At 39.6% G+C, this 12,154-nt stretch overlaps 1 protein-coding gene and 1 long non-coding RNA gene across 2 annotated transcripts in view; one reads left to right on the top strand and one right to left on the bottom strand.

Moving 5' to 3' along the window:
• Nucleotides 1-1,416, bottom strand: part of LOC106528930 (uncharacterized) — a 1,879-nt gene extending 463 nt beyond the window's left edge. The window contains exon 1 of the long non-coding RNA XR_001311562.1: nt 606-1,416. This is a non-coding gene — a long non-coding RNA (uncharacterized LOC106528930). The remainder of the gene's footprint in view (nt 1-605) is intronic.
• Nucleotides 1,417-1,460: 44 nt separating this feature from the next.
• scarb2a (scavenger receptor class B, member 2a) overlaps nt 1,461-12,154 on the top strand; it is a gene marked incomplete at its 5' end in the record, with an annotated part of 14,121 nt that continues 3,427 nt past the window's right edge. The window contains 12 exon segments of the mRNA XM_014024215.1: nt 1,461-1,950; nt 5,563-5,720; nt 5,797-5,944; nt 6,117-6,311; nt 7,418-7,509; nt 7,984-8,103; nt 8,421-8,599; nt 10,062-10,180; nt 10,453-10,526; nt 10,649-10,700; nt 10,802-10,954; nt 11,861-11,908. Coding sequence (XP_013879669.1) covers nt 1,828-1,950; nt 5,563-5,720; nt 5,797-5,944; nt 6,117-6,311; nt 7,418-7,509; nt 7,984-8,103; nt 8,421-8,599; nt 10,062-10,180; nt 10,453-10,526; nt 10,649-10,700; nt 10,802-10,954; nt 11,861-11,908 — 1,461 coding nt within the window.

Genomic DNA, 12,154 nt, shown 5'->3' with positions numbered 1-12,154 from the left:
TAGATAGATAGATAGATAGATAGATAGATAGATAGATAGATAGATAGATAGATTTATTACAGACTCGTAGTCCAAATTACATAAAATAACAATAATAAAAGAGCAAAGAGTGATAACGAGCAGTTATTCAACATGTTCTCTGAGGAGAAATCATGTTTTAGTGCAACTTCTCTATTTTAGAACAAACCTAAGACTCTATAATAAAATATATACTTTTTTAATAGTTGGAGTCTTATTTACAAACAAGATAAAAAATTGTCTGATTCATGTTTTTAACTAATTTACTCAAAAATGCTTTTATTGTGAAAAATATTTTTCATAATGATACACTGTGGGAAATTACCCAACAGAAGTAGCCTGTCAGCATATAGTAGCCTAAAYGCTATGGAGACTTGAGACTGCAGATTTTTATTTGTGTGCTTTTATTCATAAAAATATWTGCTTTCCATTTAGTTTAACATCTAAAAATCTGTGTATTTGAGTGAAATTTTGTGGATATTGTCACTTGTTAAAATGTTTAATTACACATACTTTAAATGTTTTGTGAAGGTTTAGTGTAGAGCGATATAAAGTCCAGCACTTTATATCAATTTAATGTAATTTACCTTGTGAGCATCACCTTCCTCCACTAAAAAACAGTTCTTCTCGGTGATAAATGTTTGTCGATGTTCTGTCTCGAGACACATAATGAGAATAATTCAGGTCGTAAACCAGTCACATTTTTCTGCTTCTCCAATGAAACAGCGTGTGTAGCTTTGCAGGAGCTCATAAACACCCCCACTTTTTCTTGTTTTTTAAAACTATAGCTCGGTTCCCCCTTTACAACAGGCTCCGCCCTGAAATCAGACGATGAATGTCAACATCACTCTCACCACCCTCTGACCAATCAGCGCTCGGTGAGACGGTGGTCCGTGAGGGCTTCGGCCAATCAGAGCGCTCGCTGTACGAACAAAGGGGGGCTCGCGTCAAAACCGTTGGTCCTTCGAATCCACATTATTCATGTGCGCGTGGTGCTTATTTAAGGAGTCGCGAGGCGAGCTCGTGTTTTTTTTTTCTATTCATATAAAAGCTAACGGAAACGCTGCTGTCTGCACATTTTCTGAGCACGCTGGGAGAGTGAAGGAGTGTTCAAATTGTAAAATAACGGAATTTTAAAAGTAGCTCCCTCCACGTGAGCAGCAACACCCACGTTATCTCGGTAAGGACGTTAAAGAGCGTTCAGATGTGAGGCTAACTACCCCCCCAATTAATCATAATTTTAATTAGAGTTCAGCTATATAAAACTGCACACAAAACATAATAAWAATAAAGACACGCCTTGGTGACAAGTTTTTAAAAAGGGCAAACATTTACGTCTCTTTACACACCCACGCATGAAGCCTCCCCCCAAAAAAACGCCGCTTCCTTTCCGCCTCACCGGCTTCACGCGAAGAGGAGGAGGAAGAGGAGGGGGCAGCTCTTCCTCCTCCTCTCAAAGTGCTGAGAGAGCTGCTGGTTCATTTCACGTCAGCCTCAGAGCTGTCCGGTCCTTCGTCGTTTCAGGTTTGGGGGGTTGTTCGGTCGTCTCCCTCCCTCCATTATTATCCTTTTTTATATAAAAGTAGTGCCAACATTTTTTTTATTATTCCTCCGCCTCACCGGGAGAAGGACCAGGCCAAACCCGGTGAAGAGTGAACTTTAACACCCCCCCTCCTTTACAGCTGCTGCTCCCGAGGCTTCACGGTCCAACATCATTTCATCTTCACCTTTATATGTTTTTGGGTGAAAGTTATCGTCGACTTCAGTGAAGTTTTTTTGTGATTTTTTTTAAACATTTTTATTGGCGTCATGACTCGGAGATCCTGTGCCATTTACGCCACCGGCATCGTCTGCGCTCACCTCCTGATTGTGGGGATCGCCCTGGTGGTGGCTCAAGTCTTCCAAACGATGATCCACAGTCGGTTAAAACAGGTGAGCCGAACCCCATCGACATTAAACTGAAACATATTTAACATTTTTTAATGTTTGTTTTCTGGCTGCTTATTATGTGAGTTTTTAAAGGTTGGAAGTGTTCATCCGCGGGGACCGGTGGATGAAGAACCACCATGTAGCTGCTTTTTATTATGATGTTTGTTGGGTTTTGTGTCCTTCAGTTCGGTCCACACGATCCACTGTTTTGTTCAGGAACATTTTGTTTTATAAGCCCAGGAAAAAAATGAATGAATATAGGCGAAATAATCCCCTGAAACCTCCTACTCTTGACGGGGATTTCAGATTGTATGGCTCAGATCAGTTTTCGTTTCATTTTATGGCGCTTTAAAACATTAAATTCCTATAATAATTGACCAAACTGCACATGATTTATAGAGCTGTTTCAACTGCTGTGGCATTTAAACCCCCCTCTTCATTTGTGCCTCGCATTTCTGGATACAACGAGCTTCATATTTTGACTTTTCCCAATGATTGCAGGAAAGACCTGGTAGAATTGATTGGGTGATGTGTGCAGTTTTGATGGAAAAGACATGAGTCCTGACTTTCACATTTAACTTTTAGAAAAATCAGCAGCCAAAGCTGCAGTAATTTACCCAAAGGTAAATGGTGTGTTTTGCAGTGTGGCTCCTGAAAATGCATCTGCATGCAGCTCTGTCCTCGCTGACCTGTTTGAATTCACAAWACTGCTGTTTCTTATCATAGCTTGTCTATATTTGTCAGATTAATTTGACTGTGGGTCTTTCCAAATGCAGATTTGTCWGCTTGTTGTTGCAGTTCTGGATGGGTGATGGAGTGGTAGCCCAAAGGGGTGGGGTTGTTGGCAGCTGACACCCGCTCACATCCCTGCTGAACCACTCGCTGACCGTTTATTTAAAATGCCTCACATTTCTCTCTTTCTGACATGTRTCCTGTTAGATTTCACTTGAGCATCAACCTGTTTCTGCTCCTGTAGGAAAGTCACTGAAAAAAAATGTTCCAAATCCAAGCTCAGGACTCCGTCCAAGTCCTGCGAACATCTGCCTCGCTGACACAGTGAGGTCAAATTTAGGTCCAATTCAGGGCAACATCCCAGGAGATGAAGAGAGTCGGGCAAAGTTCGTCACCAGGGGGATCTGACTCTGATGCAGCTGGCGATTACATGAAATGACACAGCGCAGCTAATCCTCTTTTTACTTCAGCCCTTCCATTGAATTAGGCTGGCCCCAGACATGCTGAATGGACTCCAAAAAATCTATCTAATCTGGCTCTGTGTAATAAYGATGCAGCCCATTCAAAGCTACCTTCAGGACATTGACTTTGTGCAACCGTAGAAGGAAGTAGCACAAAAGTCTGGAGGAATTCGACCAGTTTCTCGGCCTTGAGGGCACACTTTTTGCCAGAGAGCAGACACCTAAATCCTTGTGGTTTTTCCCTGTTGAGATTTGCAATCCCAAATCTTTTGGCTCAAATGACAAACTGAAGAAAGAGAGGGGGATAAAAAACACCCACTCAAGCCACTCCTTACAGGCATGTTTGGAAATGAAGACTTTTCACTGAAGTGTAAATCCCTTGAAGAACAAGGTCGTTCAGCTGAAGTCCGCTTTAATTAAGCACACCTAATGTTTTTAAATTAATGTTTATTAAGTTCAGCTGGTCAAATGAGGATATCATCACCCCGCAGTTAATCGGCCTCTTCATTTATTTGGGTCATTCTCTGCAAATTAAGTTTTACGCTTTAGAACATTTTTGTTATATATATATATATATATTTTTTTTTTTTTTCAGGACAAATGTCATTTACCTTGACCAAAAGCCTTTTTAAAAGACCTTTGTTCAAGGATGGCAGAGGCAAGGGTTCACACCGACTGCGGTTTTAGTCACGCGTTCAGTTTCTAAGACGTCAGGAGCCACCAAGATTTGCATTTTTTAAGAAGAAAAAAGGAACAACTTTGCTCATTTGTTCCAGTTTAGCTGATGTTCGTGTCCTCCTTTATGCATTATCTTGGTTTCATTTCAGCTTTTTAATTAAGAAGCAGACTCGTCAAGACTCAAGAGATTCACCTCTTTAAATACCTCTGGTTCTGTTTTAGACTGGAAGCTGTTTTTTGAGTTTTGCGCCAAACTAAAATCGACTATTTTAGTACTTTTATTAAACCAGCTTTTGAGGATTTGCCTGATAAAACTAAACAAAACATCACCTAAAGATGGAATTTTGCAGTTTCACTCGTGCACAAATGGGTCTGGAGATTGTTAGCAAAATGGTTTAATTTATTTTTTTTTTATTTTTCAGCTGATGTAAATCTTAGTTTATTCAAAAAGGAAAAAAATAAGTAGGTCCTCTGGATGGGTTCTTCTTTAGTGAAACCTCTCCTCCAAGAGACTTCTTCAGTCTGAGTTTCAGGTGAACTTATAGTTTATTGTTTTTAACTAATGGTGGATATATTCTGACTGACCTATAGAGTTTGCCTAAAGGTCRAATGAAAAAGACGCCACAGCAAAACAAAAGAAAACAATTCTTTTGAAAGCTGGAAATGGAAACAAAAACGGGAAGCTTTAGGCTACACCCTMTCCTATATTTTGTTTGCTGTAAGAGCCTGTAGGCCCGCAGAAGACAATGTATGATTTCTCTAAAGTGCACCTCTCTACTCAGGGGAGCAACGGGTTTTCAGGAACTCCAACTTAAAGACAGSAAGTGGGACATTTATCCCCAAGTTTTTAAAAATACTTCTAAAATCRTTTGATCCTTTCCGTTCAACACCTCGAGCCAAACTCTAATCTCTTCTACACCTGAGTGCTTCTGTTGAAACGTATCAGGTCCTCATGTTCAGACATGTGGGAACCAGAGTTGGGTTTTTTTTAGCATTACTTAACTTTATTTCCCAGGCWTTTTATTCACATGATCAAAGTAAAACCATCTTGAAAGTAGAGCTGTGCAATGTATTGTACATTCAGTCATGATCTCAATCCTGCCTCTCGAGGGCCACCATCCTGAATGTGTTTCTTTGCTCCTCAGTGGATCTTCAAGTTCTGCAGAAGCCTGTTAGGCTCTCATTTGTTCAAATTAGGTGTGTTAAAGCAGAGTAACGTCTGAAACATGCAGACTCACTGACGAGAATTTGAAGTTTTTCCTAATACAGTAAAGAAGTAATTTTCTTTTTGTGTCATGCACTACAAGTTCCCAGCCCACATGGGCTTACAAGACACAGCAAAATCAATTCACACATACTGTGCAACCCTACTTGAAAGTCACTTTGAGTGAAATTTTCTTTCTGGTTGTTTTGGTTTATCGCTCTAAATGTGTGAACTCTCTTGACATTTTGCATGTAGTTTGGTGTTTTACCACTCCAAATGCAGGTTTACCTTCAATTACTGGAAATTGTTGAGTTCTGCCCTGATGGGCTTCCTTTCAGGGTTTTGGAAGTCTTGTTGAGGCACCAGCTCATTACCGAAGTGCCGCGTGGACCTTTTCAGATAGCACTTCTGCTAGTGAGAAGCCCTAAAAATCAAACACCAAATGCCTTTGCCATCGCTTTCAGAGAGAAAGTATTAGAGATTTGGAAGACAGATGGAGATTCAGTGTTTCTCAGTCTGAACTTGGGTTTTACTTGACAGGAAATTACATTGACGGAGAAGAGTCAAGTTTTTGAGGGTTGGAAGAACCCCCCTCCTCCTGTTTACATGGARTATTACTTCTTCAACATCACCAACCCTGAGGTGTTCCTGGCAGGAGGAAAGGCGTCGGTTCAACAGATTGGCCCGTATACGTACAGGTAGGTTTCATTTGAACAGAAAATCCAGTTTCTAAGTCTTAAACGAAATGACTGACCAATGTTCTGTCCACACCAGGGAGTACAGGCCACGAGAAAACATAACCTTCCTGGAGAACGGGACAAAAATTTACGCCCTGAACCCCAAAACCTTTGTCTTTGTGCCCGAGAAGTCCGCCGGCGACCCCGAGGTCGACATTGTCAGAACCATCAACATTCCGCTTGTGGTGAGACGGATGCGTCTGTGCTGCATTGTCTATAGATTTGACAGGCAGTTGTTTATTATTTCTTCAAACACTGTTTTTCCTCGAGTCATTGTCTCGTGTCTGTTTTCRTTGTGACATTTTCAGAAGCGGTTTTGTGTGATGGAAGCTTTTCACTGTGTTTGTTTTTCATTAGGCTGTGATGAACGAGCTGAATTCCTACTCCTTCTTCCTTCGAAGCATGGTCTCCTTGTACCTGAGCGGCATTGGCGTCGACCTTTTCATGACCCGCACCGTCCACGAGGTTCTGTGGGGCTTCAAAGACCCGCTTATGACAAGGATTCACAAAATGAAACCTGAAGTGGACGAGTACTTTGGACTGATGTGGAAGGTGAGTCCGGTTGCAGGGAGGTATTTTGTTTTCTGTTTTGCAACACTGTGTTCATGTTTTGTTGTCAGGTTACCAAAACCACAGAGAAAAGGGAGGTTTGTGAGAATGTCACCTGAAAGACGTGACGCTGCTTAAACGCTGATGGAAGATATTAAGCTTCCTGTTTATAGAGGAACATCTGCAGCCTGTCACAAGCAGCAACGTGATCCTCTTTAAATGCAACATTCAGGGACTTTATGGACCATTTATTAATCACTTCATCCACAGAAAATGACCCAAATTTATTATTATTATTATTATTATTATTATCTTTATTCAAGTCAAGTCAACTTTATTTATATAGCACATTTAAAGACAACTGCCGTTGGCCAAAGTGCTTCACATTTTGCAACTATTAAAAAAGCATTACAGACAATACACAAATAATGACAAACCATAAAAACAGAGCAAATAAATAGGGAAAACAACTCTCATACTCATACATATTCATTTCATTAAAAAACACATTTACATACAACAAAAACAATACAAATCAAATAAAATGAAAGGTAGCAGAAGAAAAATCTTAAATCTGCCCCATTTGCAAAAAATATTATCAATTTCAAATATTAGTAATCAAATAATAAAACCAAACAAAAAAATTCACCTCCTCAAACAGTAACTACCACAAATACAAATTATACAATTTCATATTTCTTTAATTATTTAACTTTTGTCATTCTCTTAAACAAATTAATTGAGCCAGCATTTTTACAGTCATCATCCAGATTATTCCATAATCTTATTCCTTTGACTGAAGTACATTGGTCCTTTTTAAATTTGTTTGAATTTTAGGTTTTACAAAAAAATTCTAGTCTCTTAAGATTATAACAACTTTCCCTCCTCACATAATTTGATTGAATGTTCAAAGGTAATACATTTTTATGTGCCTTATACATAACTTGTAAAATATTATAATCAACCAACTCATAAAACTTTAAAGTCAGTTGATATATTTGATGGGTGATAGTAATGTTTTCTGCTAATATTGTTCACCAGTAGAATAAACTTTCCTGTCAAGAGTGGTAATTTTCAGTTTCTGACAGTTCTTTGTCTCTTCTCCACAGAAAAACGGCACTCACGAGGGAGAGTTTGTTTTCCACACCGGCGTGCAGAACTACCTGGATTATGGGAAGATTGACACGTGGAATGGCCTGAGGTAAAGTTGTGTCAACCGACAGACGATTAATCGTCTGCGACCAGAACAGATTTTTGTCCCTCGCTGCGTTAATGCTTTCTGGAATAAAAAGGAAACTCTTGTTGCCAACTCATTACTCCTGCTTCCCTCTACTTGAAATAGTCACATTTGCTTTGTTACACAACCTGCATCTAAAAGAAGAAACCCTTTGCTCCCTGGCTTTAGGTAGGAAAGGGTTGCAAAATGTTTATTTGGATAGCCAAAGAGAGTCAAAGTGCGCATTGAATCAGTCGACTAGAACGAGTTGAAACCAGTTCTGTGATGAGTTTAAGTTTCAGGTAAAAGTAGTCCCGACTGTAGGGTTTTTGGTTTTTCAGTACTTTCCCAACACAAAGTAGCTGTGGGTGTGGGTTATGTAAAACGTAAAATACATACATTAAATATATGTATTAATTTTTCCACACTAACATCACCTCTGGGCTCTCGGACCAACAGGAGAATGTCGTGGTGGTCCTCCAATCAGAGCAACATGATCAACGGGACGGACGGCGCCGTCTTCCACCCGCTGATCAACAGGAACGAGCTGCTGTACATCTTCGCCGCAGATCTCTGCAGGTATGCGTGCGTTCGTTTTGTTTTATTGGACTTGTTTACAGTCAAAGCATTCGGTCAGGGTGAGTAGGCCAAGGACTTCCAGTGGATTTTATGGTAAGGAAATGACACATTGAGTCATTTGCGTGGCTAATTCACTGATAAGTATGTGCTAGTGCAACAGTCTTAAGGGTGGCAATCAAGCAAAAACACAAGGGCAAGTTTGTCCTGCACATTTTAGGAAATGTATTTCTGCACAGGACACTCTAAGCTCTGTTTTTTAAAAGGTTTGCAAGTTATTGTTGGTTTTGAATGTAAGAGCTCTTATCTTTCTCCCTCAGATCCATTCATTTGGCGTACGTGAAGGATGTGGAGGTGAAGGGAATCCACGCGTACCGCTTCGCGCCCCCCAACGACGTCCTCATGAAACCCGAAGACAACCCCACCAACGCCGGCTTCTGCGTGCCGGCAGGAGATTGCCTCGGCACCGGCGTGCTCAAAGTCAGCGTTTGTCGAGACGGTATGACCCGACCCACTTTCCTCACAGCCTGATCTAGTTACCCATCACCCCCCGCTTTGATCAGCCTCATGATTCAATTTCTTCTGTTTGCACTCCCTTTTTTCAAAAATGACAAAGTCCCTGTGGTCAGTGACCTCGTCCCCTGGTTTATCTGACATTTCTGAGCACGTCAGGTTTTACTCAACAGCCGTTCAATGATTAACTGTCCTGACTGTGTTTGGAGGTTATGAAGGATTTTTTTATGACGGTCATTGAGCAGAGTGGGATTGCTCTAATAAAATAATCTCTGCTCTGTTTGATTTGTAAAGCCAGAAGATGGCTACTGTGGCTTTTTATTTCTGTTTACCTAAATCCTTTTTTTATATTTGCATTTTTATTTCAGTATGTTTTGAGTATTAAAAAAATCTGTTTAATCTGCTGTAGTGTCAGTCGAGCTCACTTCCTTTTTGATGCGTGTGAAGGAGAGCCTCTGATGTTTGAAACGTGGTGTGATTCTGAAACTGGGTGGGAAGCTTTTGTTTAAAAGAAGCAAAAACACTTAATTTAGATCCATAACTTCACTACAGAATTTAATCTTTCTGCACAGAAAAGCTAACACCTAAAAACACCTAAAAATTGTCGTTTTTGTTAGATTTTTTTTATTGACTTTGAGATGAAACCAGTAAAATGACACATTTAGATTGTGGTCTAAACACCTGCTGGTGGTTTTGGTTTTGTTTGGACTTCCTAGTCTAGTTGTCATAGAAATTATTTGCATTGCAAGCAGTCTTTGGTGTTTTGTTTCGATTTTTGTTTTGTTTTTGTTTTTTTAATATCCTGACCCGTTCCTTCACAAAGCCAAAAGGACTTTACATAATATTTTAATAATCGTTATTGAGTTCAGCTTTTTATTTCTTTATTCAAAAGCACCCATCAGTTTTTTTCCTGAACATGTTGGTTTACAGAATCTGCATTTCAGTTTTTCACAACTGACTGATGTTAATTAATTACTTCCAGCTGTTCCTGCAGTCACTTTTTTTAAAATGATTTTTAAAAATCTGTAACAAAAACCTGTTTTTTGTTCTGGTTAGCTGAAGGTAATAAGTCATTTTTGTTTCCAAATTAAGTGATGCCTTAATGGTGAAACATTTTGTGACGTAAAAGTAATTTTTTTGTTTCCTTTTTATGTAGAGGAACTTGTTTAAAAGCACGTGATACACTCAGGGTGTGAAAATATGAAGCCTGATGCTAAACTAATTAGTGAAAAGTTTCCTAATTTATTTATTTTTTTGTATCGTTCTTTAAACTGAAAACACAACACCTGGACTCGTCTTTCATCTGCACACACACAACTGTGTGTTGACTTGATAAGACGTTGCACAGTCTGGTGTTTTTTTTTTTTTCTTTGTATCTCCTTTAATCTCTTCCTGACCCTTGTTAAGACATAAACAAGCCTCACGTGTGTCTCCTCACTTCCATCCAGGTGCTCCCATCGTCGTGTCCTTCCCCCACTTTTATCAGGCCGACCCCGCGTACATCAACGCCGTCGACGGGCTCAACCCCAACGAGGAAGAGCACGAGACGTACCTGGACCTGCAGCCGGTACAACAAACACCTTATCACTGATTAGAACGCAGTTGAACTTTAAACCATTGGTCTTTATTGTTTGAAAGCATTAATGGTTTATTCAGAGTGGTTAGTTGTTTTGGTCGATCTGTCGGTCATTAAAAAGGATTCTGCTCACTTTAATAAACGAGGGTTTATACAGGCTGCTTTATCAAAGTATTAATGCTTGAGAATGTGCTTTTTTTGTGTGTGTGTGTGTGTTTGGAAAGTTTCTGAATGTAAAGATCATCTTTCTTAATCCTTTTCAGACTACAGGGGTTCCTATTCGTGCCTGTAAGAGAGCTCAGCTCAATATCATCCTGAAGAGAGTCCCAGGCTTCCCGTAAGTTTGCTGAACTCCGACCCACTTTGCTGTTGCCACACCGTTGACATTTGGGCCACATGTTGAGTCAAATGTTTTCTCTGACCTCTTCATCTCTCTTTTTTTTTTCTTCCGCCCCTCAGTAAAACCAAGCACATCAACGAGACCATTTTCCCCATCATGTTCGTCAACGAGGTGGGAGCCCCCCCCGTCTTTTAGCTCAAACAGGTGTTTTTGTTTTCCTGGTAACAAGAAATGAATCTCAAATCAATACGATCTTCTCTCCCTGAGCCCAGACTGCAACCATTGATGATGACTCAGCAGCACAGATGAGGCAGATGCTCCTCATCGTGACTGTCGCGTCCAACTTCCCCCTGCTCATCGTGGGATTGGGGATCATCTTGCTTCTGGTGCTCATCGTCTTGTTCTGCCGAAACCGCCAGAAAAAGGTTTGGAGCAGCGCTTTCACTTCCTACTTCAGCTTTAGAATTAATCCTCAGAGTTTATTTAAGTTTATCCAGCACGCTTTTATTAGTTAGGCCTAAAATAGACCCCACCTAAAGGCAGTAGGTTGTAAGGTTTTGACTGGGTTTTTGCATGTTTGACCAACTTCTTGCACCAGCTGCTGCAAGTTTAACCAAAGCTGTGCTCATGTTCACTAACACACTGCATGATTAATGAGCAGCAAAGCCAGCATGAGGCGTTTGCCATAATTCTGGATCAAAACAATGTTTGTTACTTTTGCTGCTGTCGGTTGTTTTTATGCTGAAAGTTTTCTAGCGATTTGACACATTCAGGAAATGGGTGTCCCAGCTTCCCTTTTAGTGATGAACTGGTTCGTCCTCAGGTTGTTGAACTAGAGTAACCTAAGSATGATGATCCCTTGTATTTAAAAAAAATAAATGACTGAGTTTAAACTGTGACCTCGTCACTCTGGGATTACATTAGTTTTTATACGTTTTGGGGGAGTAAATCCACTCAGCATAAGCTTATCTACAGGTCTAGAAACAAAGAGTTTGGCTCTTTCAGAGGGTAAAAAAAATAAACCTCAGACACCAACTAGCTATTTGTTCAAATAAAACTAAGAAAAAGTCTTTATTCTGTTGAGCTTCTAGTGTTTGGATTTTTTTTTTACCTTTTGGGCAGAACCAGGCTAGCCTTTTACCTGCTAAGGCTAAAAGTTGGTGTTAAATCCCAAAASTCCTCCTGACACATGAAAACATGGGTTTAGATTCAAGCGTAGCTCTGTGAAAAATGCTCAATTGCAATGTGACATGTTATATTAACCTTGCTCTGATTTTTAATTTTCTGTTTAACCCCCCCGTTTTTTCCCTTTTTTTTCTGTTTTTTTTTAGAATGAAGTAAAACGTATTGATTTTACTGAAGCTTTTCATTCTTTTGCTGTAAGTCTTCAGTTTTTGCCTTGTTTATAATTTGTTTTAATTTGTTACCCATCATTTCTGATCATTTTGTCATTTTTAATTGTCTATGCATTATGACTTTATAATTTTTTTTTTGTTTTGGCTTCCACTGTAATTTGTGATGTTTTTGTCTTGACTCGAGCACATGCAGAACATTGTTTGTGGTTCTCCATGAACATTTCAGTCAAAACATTTATTTACATTTTATTATTATTATTATTATTATTA

Source organism: Austrofundulus limnaeus, unplaced genomic scaffold, assembly GCF_001266775.1.
Source record: "Austrofundulus limnaeus strain Quisiro unplaced genomic scaffold, Austrofundulus_limnaeus-1.0 Scaffold413, whole genome shotgun sequence".
In the NCBI taxonomy this organism is placed as follows: Eukaryota; Metazoa; Chordata; class Actinopteri; order Cyprinodontiformes; family Rivulidae; genus Austrofundulus; species Austrofundulus limnaeus.
This window is presented reverse-complemented; position numbering and strand designations above follow the sequence as displayed.